At 34.1% G+C, this 22,180-nt stretch overlaps 1 protein-coding gene across 1 annotated transcript in view; it reads right to left on the minus strand.

The window, feature by feature from the left end:
- Nucleotides 1–924: 924 nt before the first annotated feature.
- The window catches only part of CENPK (centromere protein K), a 44,605-nt gene continuing 23,349 nt past the window's right edge, over nucleotides 925–22,180 (minus strand). The window contains exons 5-10 of the mRNA XM_049864544.1: nucleotides 14,107–14,153; nucleotides 8,181–8,263; nucleotides 7,585–7,683; nucleotides 7,114–7,240; nucleotides 4,396–4,449; nucleotides 925–1,357 (exon numbers count right to left, since the gene is read on the minus strand). Coding sequence (XP_049720501.1) covers nucleotides 1,199–1,357; nucleotides 4,396–4,449; nucleotides 7,114–7,240; nucleotides 7,585–7,683; nucleotides 8,181–8,263; nucleotides 14,107–14,153 — 569 coding nt within the window. The 3' untranslated portion in view covers nucleotides 925–1,198. The remainder of the gene's footprint in view (nucleotides 1,358–4,395; nucleotides 4,450–7,113; nucleotides 7,241–7,584; nucleotides 7,684–8,180; nucleotides 8,264–14,106; nucleotides 14,154–22,180) is intronic.

The raw sequence follows: 22,180 nt of genomic DNA on the forward strand, positions 1-22,180 counted from the left end.
AAGCAGACTGCCACGTCTTTCTCCTGTGGGGTGGCTGGTGGGTTCAAACCACTGACCCTCTGGTTAGCAGCTAAGCACTTTAACCACTGCATCACCAGCACTCCTTTTATACAAGATCCTGTAAAAAAACTATCTTAATAAGTAGATTTACCAGTAAAACATAAAGACTTGCTAGATAAATCACCAAGCTGTTTACTGCCGTTATCCATTCTTTTCTGTAATTTGGAACACAGAGGAGTTCCCTGGCTTTGAAGAATTATTGTCAGGCTCACACTACCATAACTACATCTTGCCCCTTGTAACTTCAAGAAATAGAACTTACTCATTCTTTGAACTCCCAACAGGAGTATTCTAAGAAGGTACTTTACATGTCATCTTCCCCTAAAAGGACTCAATCCTGAATGAGTTCTATAGTAGCTTAATTTCTCTATTTGTGAAAAAGTCTTCTGTGAATAAAAATATGGTGCCATATCACTAAAAAGTCTTTAGATGAGAGAATTTTATTTACAGAAAATTCACAAAGGATTAACAAAATGTTATAAACACAATTTTGTTGGTGATAATTAGCAGAATCGAGTGGTTAAATATATAATATCACTTAGTAAATAATATACATTAAAATATATTTTGCTAGCTTTGTCCATTGGTTTTTTGATGTTCCAATTTTTAACAAATCTACAAATAAGGCAGTATAAATGAAACAGATTTGTTAAATATTTTAAAAGTATTCTACCTTCTATGTCAAATACTACTTGAACTTTAAAACCATCTGCAAATTAAACAACCTTTCCATTAGATTTCCTATACACAAAGGAGTTAAGTACCAAATGGAATTCAAAATGCATAAGAAACTTAAAAATTTATGAAGAATTACATTAGCAATATCACAAATTAACAAAGAATCTTTCAAAGAATATTGTGTGAGATAAGGTGCATTAAATGTTTTATAGCAGTTAAGTATAGAATAATTTTTATCTGCATTTTTGTCCACACAGTTTAAAACACAGAAGCACTGACTGAATGAGAAAGGACAATTTTAAAATGAACAGGTAACAGCAGGTGTCATTTAAGGATATAAGGAAGATGGACTATGTACTTTGATTTGCAAATAACATTTTTTATCCAAATAGTCCTCAGTGTTTCCATCATCCTTGAATGACAAGGTATTTTAAGACTGCATGAAAAGGATTACATCCTTTTACTGATGAAAGGCTTCTAATCTTATTCGGTTTGGATCTTCTGAATGTCTCAAGGCAATTCCGTTACGCAGCAGCAGCTCAATATAAGGTGGCCAAAAGGAATCACTAATTTTGACATACGGATCATGCGGAACATCAAATAATCTATTTATAAGAATCTAGGAAAAAATATTCAAAACATACTTTACTTGGGAAAAAGTTGATACAGCTATAATAAAACATTAATAAAGTTTTTCACCAAAAGATGTTGATCTCCTTTCTCCTTGAACAGTTGTTTAAATCATAATACTTATGTACTAACTTAAATAATTGATTTCCCTTTTTTAAAGACTACAGATATTTGTGGGGGAAAAAAATCTTTAAAATGTATCGCTCCATCTTAACTTTGAAAACTCTTCCTAAAAACTGGTTTAAAAAATATTTGTAATTCTCCCACTTAAGATGAACAATTTCTTTAGAAGTTTAGTTATAATCACTTCTAAAAAAATAAAAATACAAAACTTAAAAAAAATCAATTAAGTACTCAAGAAAATGCAAAAAAATTCAAAAGAAAGTAAGTACATATGCTTTAATATTTGGGGAAAATAAATTACCTAAAAATAAGAAAAAGTTGAGAGGTTGCAACCACAAATTGAGAAGTTTTGACTATCTGTATTAAAATTATATAGGCTCGGAATCTCTGTACAGCTAGTACTGAGTTTCTGTTTATAAAGATGGAAATTACAGTAACAGATGTTGGTGATGGTTGCACAATATGATTGACGTAATTTTTTTCATTGAATTATACAAGTGAAAAATGTTGAATTGGCCAATGTGTTACCTACACTTCTTACAACAATAAAAAAAAAAACAAAAAAACTATACAGTGGCATTTCCCAAGCTGCATTCCATAGAATGTCTCCCTAAAAGATGTTCTTAGCTCTTGAAAAGCAGGTTCTGTAGTCAAATAAACTTGAGAAAGATTGTTAATGCGCACTGAGAATCACTCTTTCCTAAATGCATTGGCATTAGGATATTTTTTTCATTGAACACATATTTACAACTCTTTGAACACTAATATTCTATGAAACACAAGGAAAAAATACTAAATGTACTCCAATTACTGGTCTACCTCCCCAGCTACCTCCCAGTGCCTTCAGAAATTACAAAATCAGGACTTGAAAGAATTAAGGGGTTCCTTTTTTTTTTTTCAGGGCTAATTGGTGGCAGATCATGAATTATACTCCATATCTCTGAACTGCTAACTGAAAGATACAATTATTTTAAGAAACATAGAAAAGTAAAAACATCTTACAAATATAAAGTGCCATAGAAATGAAAAAAAAAAAAATTTCAAGCTCTAATCCCAATCATATTTCATATTAATATCAATAGCTCTATTCTTAAAGTAACATTTTCATCTATCATTAACTTTAGCTATATTAAGCCCTACCACCTGGGAAAAAAAGCTTTGGCCTCATTTCTTTCAGGTATCGTGATTAAGAATTACATTTTAAATCTATTTTAAAGCAATACTTATTATAATATAATTTAACATCTTTCTAGTTTTCTATTTCTAATTTTAATTATATTAATTGAACTTACAGAAAATGTTAGAAATAGTCAAATACTAAAATCCAAATCTAAAATAAACATTTACATTGTTTTAGTTTTCACTGAACTGCAGTTTAAATTTTGTTATTTCTATTATCAATAATATAAGCCTAGGAGACAAAACTGGTTTTAATTCTAAGTTTTGTATGGTATCACATAATATACTGTTAAAAAATTATACACGTATTTCAGTTAACATCTGTCAATATTTGTCACATAAATAAAACCTTTATTAAAAAAAATTTAAATCGTCCATAAAAAACAGTAGTCTTATAATTTCAGTACAAACTAGAGTACCCAGCAGCACGTTAAAAGGTTTTAATCATAATACATATTTGTATTTTACTTTTCAAAACAATAACATTCTGTATTTAAGGTATTCTGAGGCACCAAAACTAGATTGTTGAACAAAAAAAGAGACTTTAGTACTCAATGCATAAAACTACGATGAAACTTGTTTTCTGAAATCACTCTTTTAATCTTAACAGTGATTTTAAAAAAAAGGCATGCTAATTGCTAAATATCCTGTTTTTCATAGACTATTTTATCCTCCACTCTGCCCAATTTGCCTTGGGTGGCTGTATCAGGATCTTCTAAACTACTAAACAGGTTTGATAATTTGTTCGAAGTTCAAAAATATTTTTTAAAACAGGTTAGTGCTATCTGTAAAAGAAAGTGAATGTAAAGCAGATAAAGTTAAAATTACTCAGCCCTTACAATATGAAAAATGACCTGATGTTATTTAAAGAACAATTGTGCACAAATTCTTAAAATTTTGTAGAAAGAATCCTTAAGCTCACTTCTATATTTTAAATAGAGTGCAAATGCCAACTAAACATTGCATCAAGTAACAGTATAGGATTTTACCATGTAAATACTAAATAATCTCATAAAAACATTTAAAAAAGTATTTACCTATAAAAAAATCTTGGGAATATGATTAAGGATTAGATTTTAATTTCAAATTCTTTTAAAAAACAATATATTTTCTAATACTGTAAGAAATTAATTTTGTACTAATGATAAATTATTATAAATATATTTATAAAAAATTGATGTATACCTTAAGGTCTAAAACAGTATTTTTTCTTTTTTGAGGCTGTGTGTGCAGTTCCTGGTGGTGCAAATGGTTAATACACTCAAAACCAAACCTGTTGCCATCGAGTCAAATCCAATTCATAATGTCCCTATAGGACAGAGTAGAACTGCCCTGTAGGGATTCCAAAGCTGTAATCTTTATGGAAGCAGACTGCCACATCTTTCTCTCACGGAGTGGGTGGTGGGTTTGAACTGCCAACCTTTTGGTTAGAAGCCAAGTGCTTAACCACTGAACCATCTGAGCTCCTTTAATGTGCTCAGCCCCCAACCAAAACAATGGTGGTTCAAGTCCACTTAGAGGCACTTGAGAATAAAGGACTGCTGATCTACGTCCAAAAAATCAGCCATTGAAGACCCTATGGAGTCCAATGCTACTCCGACACACATGGAGTCTCCATGAGTCAGAATCAACTCCACAGCAACTGGAAACTGGTCTAATTGTTCACAAATTACTAATTAAGAAAGATGTTCAAGACAGAAGAATTAAACCTCACAAAACACTTACCTCTAACATTTCATGCAGTGTTACCAGCTGTGCAGTTGGTTCTTGAATGTTTTTCTTTGAGAGAAATGTGAATAGAAAAATTAACATTTCAACTCTGCCAATGACAGAGTATTAGACTGTATTTCTTACAAGATTTAAAAAATTGACATTTCTTAAATGTAATGGCACAAGACTGTAATGCATTGAATTGTGTTCCCCAAAATACATGTTGAAATTCTAAACCCTGTACCTATAAATATGACTCCGGAAATAAAGGTTTCCTTTTGTTATGGTAATGAGGTCATACCAGAGTAGGGAAGGTTCTAAACCTAATCATTTCTGAGTTATAAAAAGGGCACACATTGGGGGAGGCAACGCCAAAGAATGCCAAGGAAAACCAAGGACTGACAGCAGTCAACCAGAAACTAGAGAGAGACCCATGAAGGAATCGACATGGCTAAGACCTTGATTTGGACTTTTAGATTCCATAAGGATAAGAAAATAAATTTCTGTTCTTTAGAGCAACCCACTCATATATGCTTTGTTATGGCAGCATTAGGTAACTAAAACAAAAGTATACTAAAATCAAACACTCATAATTAGATGATTTAAGAAGAATTCTGAAAGTAAACAATCTGATTGTACTTAACTGTAAAAATAAAAAATGAAGTTGAAACAACTTGTATGACAATAAAAACTTTTATAATTAGTAGGAGATACAATTGAAACTATCTATAAACATACAATACATAAATAACATTATACATATTAGATATAATTAGATAACAGAAAGTCTAGCGTGTGAACCCCTCAACAAAAATTTCCCAAATGACATCCCAAACTATTGATATAGTTTCAGGAGAGGGAACATTGTTCACCTTTCTACAGCTGATGACAGTTTCTGATATTAAGTCCACTCACTGAACTGATTCCTTTTTCTTGGGATAACAGAGAATAAATCTACCACATTTTACGTGAATAACGTGCACTATATGCTTTTTGCCAAGTGTGCAACTTTTTCCTGCATTATTTTCCTGTGTGTGGTATGTGCATTATATGTGTGTGTGTGTTATTTATAAAAATGTAGTATTCCAGTTCCACCCAAGAGTTCTTCAAATATTTGACAATGGCTATTATGAGCCCCAAATCTTCTCTTCTTCATATTATCATTAGTTCCTTCAAAAAATTTTCATATGCCATAGATTTGAGGTCCCTCAATATCATTGTTGTTCACTGAATGTGCTCTAATTTGTGTTTTTTTTTTTTTTTTTTTTAATCCAGTCTCTACAATGATCTAGGTGATTCAACCGCAAAAGCGGAAAAGGAAGACACATCTATATTTGTAAATACTGGTGTTCTATTCATTAATTTTAAGACTGCATTAGTTTCTAGGCATCTATTTCAACTTGTTGACTTCTGAGGATACTATCATCTAAGATGAGTCTTTTTCACATATCTAGCTAAAACACATCTCCCTCATTCTTTTAATGTTTTAAACTCAAGAGAGATATTCTATGTATTTCTACTAAATATCATCTTATTTTATTTGGCCTGGTTTCTGGCCAGCTGAAAAATTAGTCCTGACTCTGTCTTCTAATATATTTACTATCTAGCCCTTTTAGTTTTATATCAGTTGCAAATTTTGATAACCATGCCTTCTATTTCTTCATCTAAACTAATGTTAATTAAGCAACACACTTTAAATAACTCATGAGTCCAATAAGATATCACAAAGCAAATTAGAAAATATTTTTACCTCAAAGATAATGAAATTACAACATATCAAAATTTGTAGAATGCAGATATAGCAGTGATTAGAGGGTAATTTATACATTTAAATGGATATATTAGAGAATATTAAAAGTCTAAAATTAGTAATCAAGCTTCTAACCCAAGAAGCTAAAAAAAGAATAAATTAAATTCAAAGATATAATAAAATAGAAAATGGATGAATAATAGAGAAAACTAAAATTGATTCTTTGAAAGGATTGATAAAATTGATAACTCCAAGAAAGACTGATTTTAAAAAGACAGAAAATACAAATTATAAATATCAGGCATGATAAAGGAAAGATCACTTATGAACATACAGGCATTAAAAAAATAAGCGTGCTCTATAGAATTTTGAGACACAAGATTTTTATGTTTCACTATGTTTCATTATGTTTCACTAGGAGACAGACGTATCAGGATCTCTTAAAAAAGACTGAAAATAACTATTCTAGGCAATTTTGTCATGCAATGTCCATACTTTTACTCACAGACCAGTAAAACTGAGATTCCAGGAAGAGAACCGTTATAGATAGGGAAAAGTTGCAGCTGTGAAATAGGTGCATATGAAAATAGAAGATCCGAACTGGAAAAACTATCTTTCAAAAAGCTGACTTAGTTCACCAAATAGCTAGGTTTAATTTATATAAATCTTGAGTTTCAATGACCAAAATGCATGAGTTAAATAAGGCTTAAACATTTTATTTTACAGAATTCTTAAATATATTCCCCATATTTCTCATTTTACAACCAAAAAATATATTTAATCTCATTTTATTGAACAATTGATTCTAATTTTTCAATAAGAATTATAATGTGATCATGGAATATTTCTATACACGTATCTACATGTGTATATCTTAGATCTGTACAGTAACAATAAAAAATTTATCAGAAAGTTCCCTTTTGAAACTACCTAAAACAATTTCAAATAGGAATATCTGCAAGAATATCTACGCTAAAACTTACCTTTTTCTTTTTAACTTCTCCATCAGGCAGAGGAAAATGGTCTTCAAGAAAATCACCCAAGGTAAACAAGAGCTTCTCCTTATATTCTTTTATATTAACCATTTTAGTTTTCAGCTCATTAAAGATTCTAGTAGATTAAAAAAAATTGAGAACCATTTAGCTGACAATATACATATGTACATGTAACTGGTTACTCATAAAGTTGATCAAAAACTTCGTTCAAACTTCACTGCTTAACCAAATAACTAGCTTTATGAAATAATACATTCTATTATTTAACATAAAGGCAAACTAAAAGCACAATCAAGTCAAATCATTGAAAAAACACTGTGCAATTTGTAACTAGCAAAAGTTAGGGCAAGACTCATGATTCCTGGTAACATTTACCTTCTTTCCAACCATGTATTTCTTGTAATGTAAAAATGAAAATACTTTTCCCTATTTTAAAAACCTAGAACACAAAATTAATACCTTGATTCAGAAAATGGTACAACCTGGTTTTTCAGTTCATTGTATACTCTATTAAGAGATTCCAGTATCTGTTCTTGTTCATCCAACCACTGTTGCTCCCTTTAAACATTGAGAAGAAAAAAAAAGCCAAATAAAACATTAATCGCCAATTCAACATTTATCAGTGATTAATGGTATCCCTATGGAAACCCTGGTGGTGTAGTGGTTAGGCGCTATGGCTGCTAACCAAAAGATCAGCAGTTTGAATCTACCAGGTGCTCCTTGGAAACCCTATATGGCAGTTCTACTCTGTCCCATACTGTTGCTATGAGTCAGGATTGACTAGATGGCACTAACCACTACCACCACCCAATGGTATCCATAACATAAACAAAGGAGCCACGGTGATGCAGTGGTTAAAGCACTTGGCTGCTCTAACCAAAAGGTTGGCAGTTCAAAACCATCCACCAGCTGCTCCATGGGAGACAGATGTGGCAATCTGCTTCCATAGACATCACAGCCTTGGAAATCTCATGGGGCAGTTCTACTCTGTCCTATAGGGTTTCTATGAGTTGGAATTGACTCAATGGCACTGGGTTTTTATTACATAAATATACCTTTTCAAGTCTTCCTTTAACTTTTCATTCTTTGACTGCATAGTAGACAGTACCATTTCCAGATCATGTCTCAATTTTTGGAACTGGAACAAAATTAATTAATTATTTAGTTTTTAATGCTATGAACAGTGATAGTTCTGATTTATACTGAAATTTACATGTTGGTCTAGGATCAGTACTTCAGTTCAGAAATCAATAGCTAACAAGTGTAGCAGAAAGCTTTTGAACAGGCAAATATATATAGCAGGTGCTATTTTTTTAAACATTTCATGGTTACACGCAAAAAATAAAAGGAGTTTTGAGTAATATATTTTAATTTCACAATAAAAGGCAAATTAATGGTGAGTTTTCAGTAATCAGATACATTAGGTCTCTTTTCTAAGGAGACTACATAAAAACAGACACAAATGAAAATTACTCATTCAACAAATATTTATCAGTTACGGACTACCAGACATTGCTGAATGTTAAACAAATTACTTCAGAAAGAACACATCAGATAGAAAGCTAGACCCAGAAATAAACAAATAAGAATAAAGAGCACTGCAAATGGTAAAAATGTAGATAATTTTTTTTTTTTTTAAGTTTTTGTCTTATTTTTAACCTCTTTAAAAGATAACTAGATGTCTAGGGAAAACAGTAGTAATGAATAATGGAGTTTATAACTTACAAAGAAGCAAATTATATCACAGCAATTGCACAAAGGTTGAAACAAAGGAAATGAAGGTATAATCAGTTTCTTACATTACATTGAAAGTAGTGTATTATTTGAAGGTAATCAGTGATGACTCTCAGATGTGTACTACGAACCCTAAAACTAAAAACCAAACCCGTTGCTGTTGAGTCAATTCCAACTCACAGTGACCCTACGGGACAGAGTAGAGCTGCCCTACTGGGTTTCCAAGAAGAGCCAGTGGATTTGAACTGCTAACCTTTTGGTTAGCAGCTGAGCTCTTAATCACTGTGCCAACAGGGTTCCATAAACCCTAGAGCATCCACAAAAAGAATGAAATAAAGAGGAATAACTAATAAGTCAAGAATGGAAATAAAATGGATTAATTTATAAAATTACAAAATTAATCCAAGAAAGTGGGAAAACTGGACAGAAAATAGGTAGAATAACTACAAAAGAAAAATCGAGAGTGTAGATTTAAACCCAATCATATTGATGTTACATTAAATATAAATGGCCTAAGAAGGGAATTAAATTAGAAATCTATAACAGAAAGGTATCTGGAAAAACTTGTAAATATTTGCGTACTAAAAAACACACTTCTAAATAATCCATTGGTCAAAGAAGCAACCAACAGGGAAGTTATTATGAACTAAATGAATGTAAAAACATAAACATTTTTGGAATGAGATAAAAGCAGTAGTCAGAGAATTTGTAGCACTAACACCTATATTAGGAAAAAAAAAAAAAAGCTCTCAAAGTAATGACCTAAGCTTCCACCATAAGAAACTAGAAAAACAGTAAATGCAAGTAAGCTGAATAAAAAACCATAATAGTAGAGAACAGAAATCAATGAAATAGAAAACAAACAAAATAAAAATAGAGAAAAATCAGTAAAACCAACCACTGGTTCTTTGAGAAGATCAATAAAATTAGCCAGGCTCATTACGAATATCAGTTGTGAGAGAGATAAGATTACTACAGACATTTTAAATGGTAACAAAGGGAATGTTATGAACCCTTTTATGCAAATAACAAATTAGATGAGATGGACAAATTCTTTGAAAGAAACAGACTACCAATGCTCATTCAAAGAAAAATAGAAAAACAGACTAGCCATAAAGAAATTGAACTTATAGTTAAAAACCTTCCCACAAAGAAAACTCCAAGCCTAGATAGCTTCACTTCAAGGAATAAACAATAACGATTGTATTCAAACTCTTGTGAAGAGGAAAAAATACTTCTCAACTCACTCTAAGAGGCTGATATTATCCTGATATCAAAGTCTGGCAAAGGCATTATGACAAAAGAAAACCGCAGACCAATAACCTCCATGAACATAGATCAAATGCTTTTAATGAAATTTTAGCAAATTAAATTCAGAAAAAATTTTTTTAAAAAAAGGTTAACACATTACAGCAAAGTGGGGTTTAGACCAGGAATACACAGTTAATTAAATTATCTGAAATCAATTTAAAAATCAATCAATGTAATGCATCAAATCGACAAACTAAAAAAGAAAAAAAACGTTTGATTATCTCAATGAATTCAGAAAGAACAAGTCACAAAATTCAATATTAAGTCATGATTAAAAGACTCTGTAAATTGGACTAGAAGGAGATTTTCTCAACCTGATTAAGTGTATGTATGGAAAACCTACTATTAACATCACACTTAATGATAGTAAGAGCTTTTCTGAGTCCTGTGAGTTTATTTAGCAAATCAACAAGCCTGAAGGCAGACACTCCTGACACAATTGGTGTCATAAGTGGGATTCACCATATGGACCCTGACCCACTGAAATGTACCAAAAGCATTTTTTGGGAAAAGAAAGATGACAGGGTGGAAAGATGAACTTTTGAGGCCTGATGGCTACTGAGTCATCCATGATATGAGGCAGCAGCTGCACTGTGATCAGTTACAGAAGGTTAAGTTGCCAATGGAATTTAGAAATGATCGACTCAACTGCTGTGAAGTTCGTTCACTGGATACATAAGAAAATGCAATAAACGAGCTGTTATTTTTACCTGTAATAGCTAAAAGAAAGTAGAGGAGAGTTGTTGGGGTGGATTTTGACACAGCACCAAGCTCTCAGATTTTGGCCAGTCTAGAATCAGGGCCACTACCAAACATGAAAATTATGCTGAATTATTATGCCATGGGTCATTTTTAATTCATTATGTTGGAAATTTGTTGGACCTTTTCCGTACGGAGAATCATATCTTTCGTTATTGAAAAATGCTTGAAAAATAATTGAATTATTACTTATTTCTTCCCTTCCATTTTTGCTATTCTGGAATTCCTACTGGTCACATTCTGTACTTCTTCATTGATACTTTAATTCTATCTTCTATTTTTACAATTTTCCTTTCTTTTTTTCCTTCATGATCTACTGTCCAGAAGATTTACAAGACTATAATTACCAACTTTTTCTTTTTTTTTTAATTCAGCTATCACAATGTCATTCTTAAGGGCTCTTCTTATTCTCTGAATGCTCCTTTTAAAAAATAACAGCTTTACCAAACACCTCGCAGGTATCTACTCATCTGGAGCAACACAGAAAAAAGGAAACAAATGACTCAGAAAAGAAACTAGTCTACAGGACCAATTGCCTACACAGACCATGGCCTCACCTATTCAGAGACCATAAAAACTGAACGGTGCCCAGCTACTACTACCAACCATTCTGACTGGGGCCACAAAAGATGGTGCCAGATAGAATGGGAAAAAACTGCAGAACAAAATTTTAATTCTTAAAAAAAAAAGGCCATACTACTGGACCAGAAGAGATTAGGGGAACCTGCAAGACTATCATCCTAAGATACCCCTTAAACTTTGAACTGAAACTACTGTCAGAGGTCACCTTTCAGCTAAATAACAGATTTGCTCGTAATATAAACAATAGCACCTGTGAATACTGTGCCCTTTTTAAATTAAAAAAATCTTTATGAAACCAAGTGGTCAACATTTACCCTAAAGCAAAAGAGGATGGTCAGAGGGGGCAGAGAAGCAAGAATAATGGAAACAGAACAACCAGAATGGAAATGAGAATGTTGACACAACATGGAAAATGTAAACAATGACACTGAACAGTATGTATAGAAATTGTTAAATGGGAACCTAATTTGCTGAGTAAACTTTCACTAAAAACTGAATATTAAAAAATAAAAATAAAAAATAACAGCTTTATTGAGATATAATCCACATACTATACAATTTACTCATTTAAAGTATATAATTCAATGCTTTTTAGTATATTCACAGAGTTATGCAACCATCAGCACAATCAATTTTAGAACAAAAAAGAAACCCTGTTAGTAGTACCCATTAGCAGTCACTCCTCAACTTCTCTCCAAACTCCTTCCTCCGCGACTTCTAGCCCTAGGTAATTAGTAATCTACTTTCTGTCTCTATAGATTTACCTACTATGGACATTTCATATAAATGTTATCACACAATATGTGGTCTTTTGTGACTGGCTGGTTTCACTTAGCAAACTGCTTTCAAGTTTCATCCATGTTGTAGCACATTTTCAGTACTCTAATTCTTTTTATTTTTGAATAATATTCCATTGTATGGATATACTATATGTTTTTAATCCATTATTCAGTTGATAGACAATTGGATTGCTTCCTCTTTGGCTATTATGAAAAATGCTATGAACATTCATGTACAAATTTTCGTGTGGACACGTGTTTTTATTTCTCTTGGGTATATATTTAGGAGTGAAACTGCTGGTTATTATAGTAACGCTATGTTTTCCTTTTCAAGAACTGCTAGACTGTTTTCTAAAGTGGCTGCACCATTTTACATTCCCATCAACAGTCTATGAGGATTCCAATTTCTCCACATCCTCACCAATACTTGTTATTTTCTGTATTTTTGATTATAGACATCCTAGTGGGTGTAAAGTGATCTTTTTTTCTATTGGCATTCTGCTGTTTTGTGGACTCAAATTTTTTATCACTCTGAAGACATTATTTATTCATATTTTCTTTTGTTCCCTAAATTCTCTCTATTTCCTTAAGTCTTTGTTCAATTGTTTTGGTTTTCTGCCTTTCCATTTGGAAGCATTTCTCAAATACCTTGTGATCTTTGGCTGGCCATTCATATTTAAAACTCAAAAACCTCCTGAAAAGTCTGTGTTTATGAATGGACCTTTTGGACGTGCAGCTACCCTGCTTTCTCACAGGGAACCCCCAAATATTAATTATAGATCTTGTCTCTTGGGCTATTTAGTTTCTCCAGGGAAGATTAGTTATCCCCTGTCTGAATCTATGTTTACACCAGACTGTAGCTCTGGAGGAAACCCTGGTGGTGTAGTGGTTAAGTGCTATGGCTGCTAACTAAAAGGTCAGCAGTTCGAATCCATCAGGTGCTCCTTGGAAACCCTATTGGGCAGTTCTACTCTGTCCTATAGGGTTGCTATGAGTCGGAATCAACTCGATGGCAAAGGGTTTGGTAGCTCTGGAGATAGGGCAGGAAAAAGAGCTTGTAGTTCCACCACTCAAAATGAATACATTACACAATCTTTCTTATTTTAGACCTGTATGCCCCTATTAAACACCCAACTTGGTGTCCCTGAGTCCAGAGCCTCACGCTCTTCAGGCGTGTGGGTAAAGAGTAAAGTGCCTAAATTATGAAAGAGAGAGTGATCTGGAAAGGTGTCATAGCTCTATATTCTGATTTTAAAGGACGTTCCTTATTTTTAGCTCCGCGCTTGAACAATGAGTTGTATAGTACCAGGCTGTTTCAAATCCCAAGCCTTTCTTTAATTCTACAGGGCAGATAATTTCCTTTCATACTATTTCTGTCTCGAGGCACAGAGATAATTATCTCTTTCCACGCTCCACACTTGTTAACTTCTTTCCTTTTGTCCTCTCTCCCACAATTTGACCCTATGGATTTATGCTTTTAAAAATGCTTTTATTAACATTTGTGTTAAATTTTGAAATGATATGTATGTGTTTAGCCATTTAGCAATGTTTAATTTTTTTTTATTATGAAAAGAGCTTAATCAACTGAATATTAGTTATGAGAGTAAGGTTTGCATATTGAACACTAACTTTAGCAATAGTTTTGATTTAAAAAATGATTTCAAAATTCAAATCTGTTAAAATATTTAGTGCAATTAAAACAGCAATTTTAAAAATATAGTTTTAAAGAGATTTAGTTGTATTTCTTATTCATTTACCTATAACTATTTTAGTTATAAATTATTTGGAGTCACTACCAATTCATTAAATGACTTACCTTTTCTTTTGCTAACGTTGCTAGAACATCTTCATTCAGGGGTGTAACTACAGAAACAAAAACAAACCAAATTTATATATATGCTTACTATTCAAAAATCAAGAATCCTGTGGTTTTCTAAAATACCCCTCTTCCTTTACGTTTACATATTATACAATTTTTTATGAGATGTGTGCAGTTTTTACAAAATTATTTTTATTTAACATCTTTACATATATAGCCAGCTACGTATAATTTTACATACATGTGATTACATTTATACATTTTTGTGTCTTTTTTATTTTGTTTCTCCAGCCTCCCAAAAGCAAAGTTAACTATCTATAGTATCCTTCAAATATTTTCTCTATAGTCATATGATCCTATATATACATATATATGGAAACTCTGATGGTGTCGTGGTTAAGAGCTATGACTGCTAAGCAAAAGTTCGGCAGTTCAAATTCACCAGGCACAGCTGAATATTATTTTTTTGTGTTGGGGTACCATAGTTAGTCAACCAGTTTTTTGACTGATAGACATTTAGGTTGTTCTAATCTTTTGTTCATGCAGACAATGCTACAATGAATAGACTTATCAATATATTACTTTGATTATCACCAGTGTATTCTGGAGATTGATTCCTATAAGGGTGTTTGGTGGATCAAAGGGTAAATGCATATGTAATATTGCTAGATATTGCCAAATTACCTTCCACAGGGGTTGTACACTTACGCATTTTCATCAGCAATGTATGAGTACCTGTTTTCCCACAACCAGTCTAATGGAATATGTTTCTAATTTTTGGGTTTTTGCTAATCTGATTGATAAGAAATTGTATCTCAGAGAAATTTTAATTGGTATTTCTCTTATTAGGATCATCTCTATGGGCACACCTTGTCCTCATATCACTGAACATACAGGCTATTTGACAAGTACCCATCTAGCTTAGGGTCACCAGTCCCACAGCCTGCTACACTGGAAAGAATTTTTTTTAAAACCTTTATCTTTTTAGGACCTACAATGTTGTATTTGTTGAAATGCTTATATGAATGAATGTTGAAATGATACTCTTGGTCACACTGGCCAAGAGGGAGATTTTTTTTAAATCTTTGTATTTTTAGAGTATTGCATTTATTGAAATTTTTTAGTTACCATCTTGGAGGTGCCTATAAACATTTCCAATACAGGACCTACGAAGTACATATAGGAAGCTCCTTTCTGTTGCCAGGCACTCTAGAAAAGCAGATGGCTTTGAAAATTTTTAGTAGCATGTCATTTGAGAAATTTCAAATAGCTTGTCATTAGAAAAGGTAAGCTTTTCTAAGAATAAGGATTGAACACATTTAATTTTGCTAAGCAAAATTAAAATATCAGTTTATACTCATCAGACTGACAAAAAATATCTTTTTAATATCTTTTACTATATCTTATTCATTGCTTATAGAAATGTTTTTAGTAAGGAATATGCATCTTCTATTAAAATTCAAAATAGCACATTTCCTTCCATCAAATTGCATTTCTGTGAAACTGTCCCATAAAGATAAAATCACCAAAATATAAAGGCTTTTTTTTTTTAAGAATATAACATCGCTCTGATGTTGACTTTTCTTGCTTCCTCTTTCACTTATAAGGACCCTTGTGATTATACTGGGCCCACTCAGATGATCCAGTATAATCTCCCCAAGGTCAGCTGATTAGCAAACTTTATTTTATTTGCAACCTTAATCCCAGGATGTTTACTGGATTATTGTTTGTTGAGACTAAAAATTTGACACAAAGCTAATGCTTAGTCAATATGGAAATCAATACATTATGCTATATTCATACTGTGGAATATTATGTAGTCATTTAAAATAAAATTATGAATTAGAGCTATACCAGATAAATAGAAAGGATTTCCAAAGAGGTTTTGCTGAATACAACCAAAACCAAACCTCTTGCCGTTGAGTCGATTCTGAATCATAGCGACCCTATAGGACAGAGTAGAACTGCCCCAAAGGGTTTCCAAAGGAGCACCTGGTGGATCTGAACTGCTGACCTTTTGGTTAGTGCCATAGCTCTTAACCATTACACCACCAGGGTTTCCAAGATTGGAATAGTGTGTATGATATGATCCCATTCTCATAAATTAGCAATGACAAAAATAACCTTATACATGTATGTGTACAAGTACGTATGTGCATATGTGTATACGTATATGTATAAACCTACTGCCGTCAAGTCAATACTGACTCCTAGTGACCCCATGAGGACAGAGTAGAACTGCCCCATAGGGTTTCTGAGGCTGTTACAGTTATATTTAAATAAAGTCTTTATCTGCTAAAGATACATACTGAAATATTTATGTCATTTGCTTTAAATATTACAGCATGAGGTGGGGAGGATTGGGGAGTGGATAAACATGATTGAAAACTCCTGGTTGAGGACCATGATAGAAAAGAAATACTTCTTCCTATTCCTAACATCAAAAAAAAAAAAAAAAAAGCACAGCTAAAAACTCTAGGCTTACACATAAAACAAACATAAAGAGAAGAAGGCAGACAGACATTGGGACCTGAGGAGCAACATGGTGGAGAGTTCTTTTTGCCTCATATACTCTGGACTAGGTGCTGGAGAAGACAGCAACTTGAAAATGCAAATGGCAGCAGACAGAAAAAGGACCAAGCAAAGTCTGCTCTCTCCAGTCAAAGGACCAGGAAAGAAGCAAACTAGCAAGAAAGAAAATGTTCAAACAATGTGGTAGGCAGAAAAATGCCCACAAAGACATCTTAATCCCCAGAACCTGTGAATATTAATTTACATGGCAAAGGGGAATTAAGTTTGCAAATAAAATTAAGGTTGCTAACCAGGTGACCTTGAGATGGAGAGATAATACTGGATCATCTATGTCGGCCCAATTGCAAGGGTTCTTATAAGTGAGAATGGGAGGAAGAAAAGTAAATGTCAGAGTGATGTGATATGAGAAAGACATGACTGGTCATTGCCAGCTTTGAAGATGGAAAAGGGCCACAAGCCAAGAAATGTGGACAGCCTCTAGAAGTTGGAAAAGGCGAGTAACAGATTCTCCTCTATAGTCTCCAGAAAGGAATGGAGCTCAGTTAGACCCATCTAGGATTTCTGATATCCAGAACTGTAAAATTATAACTTTGTATTATTTTAAGCCACTAAATTTGTGGTAATTAGTTATAGTAGCAATAGAAAACTAATATAGAAAATCATCCCCCTACCCAAGTCAAACATCATCGAAAAAACAGCCATACCTCTATCCATCAGCAAAGGTCAAGTAGAAATTCTAGACTTTCAATTTTGCCCATTTTTAATGAGGCAATCCCCCTATTCCCACCAGGATGATATCAGAGAAGTCTAAATGGGAAGTCAGGACTTTTATTCTAGCCCAGGGGTAACAAGTACCCCTCTTCTCCATAGGGTTAGTGGAGACCATATGAGCTTCTTAGACTTTCACCCTCACCCAATGGTAATGTGGAATTACTTCCCTTCCCTGTCAGAGTAAGAGGAGGCTAAGTGGGATGCTAAAACTTTTACCACCGTTCAGTGACAATGAGTCCTTCCCTGAACTGCAGTGTAGGTAGAGGCCATGTGTAAGCATTAACAAGACATCCCTACATTTCCCAGCTAGGGTGATGTCAGCAGAGGTTTGCTGAAGAGCCTGAAATCTCACCACTACCCAGCAGTAACTAAGCATTCCTGATCCCCTCCCTGTATTCTCAAAGAAGGCTGAGTAGAGAACCTGACCTTTACCCCCATCTGGCAGTCATGAGTCATGCCTCCCTTTCTTTGCCAGCACAATGATAAAACCCATTGCCGTCGAGGTGATTCTGACTCATAGCGACCTTATAGGACAGAGTAGAACTTCCCCATAGGGTTTCCAAGGAGCAGCTGATGGATTTGAACTGCTGACCTTTCGGTTAACAGCTGTAGCTTTTAACCACTGCGCTACCAGGACTCCAGCACAATGATAGAGAAGGCTTATTAAAACAAAAGATTTAAATAAGATTCAGAGTCCCATAACATGATATCTAAAATGTCCAGGATATAATAAAAAATTACCAAGGACCAGGAAAATCTGAACTTAAATGAGAAATACAATTAAAAGTCACTTCAACCAAAATAACACATAAGTTGGAATTATCTGACAAATTTTTTAAAGCACCTGCCATAAAAAAAGTTCCTAGCCTCCTCACCATTTCTGCTGACCTGAGGACAGTCCACTGTCGGTGTTTCAAACACCAGCTGACTGCGTGTGTGGAGAGGTCTGACTATGCCTTGCGTGTCCTGGGCTCCACTTGGTTCACCTCCGGCCGCCATTACTGGGAGGTGTCATGGGAACAAGCCAAGAATGGGATCTGGGCATTTGCAGAAAATCCACTCATCGACGAGGAAACATTCAGCTGTCTACAGAACGTGGATTCTGGACAGTGGGTTTGAGAAAGGGGGGCTACTTCTTTGCCAGCATCACACCTGCCTTGGAACTCTGTGTGGACCCCAATTTGCGCCAAGTGGGCATTTTCCTGGATATGGACGTGGGAAGACTGTTCTTTTTCAACATGAGTGATGGATCCCATGTCTTCACATTCACCAAGATTTCTGCTGTGGAGACTGTGCCCACTTTTTTGCTCCCTCAAATCCAAGTAATAATGATCCAGGCTCCCTGAGTATCTGTCCTGTGATGAATTTTTATTTAAGCTTGACTAGCATATTGAGGAGGTTGTGAATTAAATAAATAGTTGGATACGGAAAAAAAAAAAAAGCTCCAGCAAGTAATATAAACATGTTTGAAACAAGTGAGAAAATAGAGAGGCTCAGCAGAGAAATAAAAGATATAAAGAAGAACCAAATGGAAATTTCAGAACTGAAAAATACAATAACTAAAACAGAAAGAAATTCAGTGGATGAGTTCGACGGCAAAATAGAGAGACCAGAGGAAAGAAGCAGTGAACTTAAAGACAGAACAATAAAAAGTACCCAATCTGAGAATCCAGAAAGAAGTGGATTGAAAAAAAAAAAAAAATGACCAGAACTTCAGGGACTTGTGTGATTATTAAAAAAAAAAAAGGTCTAACAATTGCATCATTGGAATTCCAGGAGAGGAGAACGATGGTGGGGTTGAGAAAGTATTAAAAGAAATAACAGCTGAAATTTGGCAAAAGATATTAACTCACAGATTCAAGAATATGAGTGAACAGGAAAAACCCAAAGAAATCCACGTCACGACATATGATAATTAAATTTCTGAAAGCTGAAGACAAAAAAAAAATCTTGAAAGCAGCCAGAGAAAAACAATGCTTGCCCTATAGAGGAAAAATAATTAGAGTCGCAGCATATTTCTCATCAAAAACCAGGGAAGCAGAAGGAAGTGGCACAACATTTTTCAACTGCTAAAGGAAAGGAAGCATCAACCTATAATAGTGTATCTAGTAGAAATGTCCTTAAAGAATGAAAGAAGAACAAAGCCATTCTCAGACAAGGGAAAAAAAAAAAAAACTAAGAAAATACATCAGCCAGCAAATCTACCCTAGAAGAATGGAGAAAGACAGTTCTTGAAATAGAAGGGAAATGATAAAAGAAGGCATCTTGGAATGTCAGTGTCATGGATTGAATTGTGTCCCCCCAAAAAATGTGTGTTAAATCGGCTAGGCCTTGATTCCCAGTATTGTGTGATTGTCTGCCATTTTGTCATCTGATATGATTTTCCTATGTGTTGTAAATCATATCTCTATGATGTTAACGAGATGAGATGAGTGGCAGTTATGTTAACGAGGCAGAACTCAATCTACAAGATTAGGTTGTATCTTAAGTGAATCTCTTTTGAGATGTAAAAGAGAGAGCTGAGCAGAGAGACATGGGGACCTCACACCACCAAGAAGGAAGCACTGGGAGCATAGCGCATCCTTTGAACCCAGGGTCCCTGTGCTGAGAAGCTCCTTGACCAGGGAAGATTGATGACAAGGACCTTCTTCCACAGCAGACAGAGAGAGAAAGCCTTCCCCTGGAGCTGGCACACTGAATTCAGACTTCTAGCCTTCTAGACTGTGAGAGAATAAATTTCTCTTTGTTAAAGCATTCATCTGTGGTATTTCTCTTATAGCAGTATTTGATAACTAAGAGAGTCAGGAAGAAAGAACAATGGAGAGAGCAAAAACACGTAACAAAGCTGTCATGAATCACTACAGTTACAAGGAAATGAATTCTGCCAACAGCCTGAGGGAGTTTGAAAGTAGATCCCTCTCCAGACTTTGGTGAGAACCCTGTCCTAATTGATACCTTGATTATAACCTTGAGACCCCAATTTCTACAATAAAACTTCCAATTAAGGGGAGAAAGGTCTATTATAATAATTCAGCGGATTGGTGATGAAGGCCTAAAGCAAACCTGTGGCAGTGTGGTTTAGTATTTAGCGACTGGTTATATATGAAAAAGAAGAATCTAGGAGGACTCTTAAATTTATGGCTGATGAAACAGATTCCATTCAGTGGGTTACAGAATACAGAGAAGTTCACTTTATGAGTCTGAGATATCTGTTGAACATTTTGGAAAAAATGTCTTGAAGGTAGATATATAAGTCTCATGTTGCAGAGAAGTCAGTTTGGATATATAGATTTGGAAATCATTAATATAGATGTAACATATAAACATGGGGGAGAAAAATATAATGCTAGTATAACATGTAGAGTCTGAGAAGCAAAAAGAGCTGAGTACAGTCTTCTGGAGAACACCACTATTTAACAGCTGAGTATGAGCAGCCTTTGAGATGTTCAAACTGTATAACTCATGCTAAGTAGGCAAAAGGATAAACAGTTTAATGCAAATTAAAATCATAATTGTATGCCATTACATATCTACCCGAATTGCTAAAATCAAAAAGACTAACAATAACAAGTGGTAGTGAAGATGTGGAACAATAGTGGACATTGGCATGGATATGGAAATTAAAATCAAGGATGTGGATGAAATTGTCTAGGAAGAGAATGAGGAGAAAAGATAGCCTAGGATTGCTCCTTGGGGTGGAGAAGGATAAGCCTACAAAGGAGACTAAGAAGGGAAGTAAGGGGTTAAAGGGGAAAATAGACAATAGGGGAGGAAAAAAGGAGACACATACAAAAAAAGAGAGCATAATCTATACAACAAATACAGACATATATGACACACAAAAATTTAGGCTTTTAAAATAGAAAAAATATCTGCTAATTGGATATTACAACTATAATTTTTCAAAAAAATTTATTGTGGTTAAAGATATAACAAAAATTTTGCCATTTTAACCATACAATTTAGTGGCATTAGTTATATTCATGATGTTGTGCAATCATCATTGTTTCCTACTTCCAAAACTTTTTCATCACTCCAAACAGAAACTCAGTACCCCTGAAACAATAACTCCCCATTTCGCCCTCTACCCAATACCTGGTGACAACTAATAAACTTTGGTCTCCATGCATTTGCCTATTCTAGATATTTCATACAAGTGGGATCATTTAATATTTGTCTGACTCATTTTTATGTCTGACTTACTTCATTCAGCATAACGTTTTCAAGGTTCATCCATGTTGTAGCATGTATCAGAACTTCATTTCTCTTTATGGCTGGATAATGTTCCATTGTATGTACATATCGCATTCTGTTAATGGACACTGGGGTTGTTTTCACATATTGACTATTGTGAATAATGCAGCTATGACCATTGGTGCACTCGTATCTATTTGAGTTCCTGCTTTCAAGTATTTTGGGTATATATCTAACAGAAGAATTGATGGATTGTATGAAAATTCTATGTTTAACTTTTTGAGGAACCGCCAAACTGTTTTCCACAATGGCTGCACCATCTTACATTCCCACCAGCAATGCACAAGGGCTCCAATTACTCTACATCCTTGCCAACACTTTCTATTTTCTGATCTTCTTGGCTTCTTTTTGTAATAATAAAAACCAAACCCACTGCTGTCAATTCTGACTCATAGCGACCCTACAGGACAGAGTAGAACTGCCCCACAGGGTTTCCAAGGAGCGCCTGGTGGATTTGAACTGCTGACCTTTTGGTTAGCAGCCATAGCACTTAACCACTACGCCACCAGAGTTT

Source organism: Elephas maximus, chromosome 2 (assembly GCF_024166365.1).
Source record: "Elephas maximus indicus isolate mEleMax1 chromosome 2, mEleMax1 primary haplotype, whole genome shotgun sequence".
NCBI lineage: Eukaryota > Metazoa > Chordata > Mammalia > Proboscidea > Elephantidae > Elephas > Elephas maximus.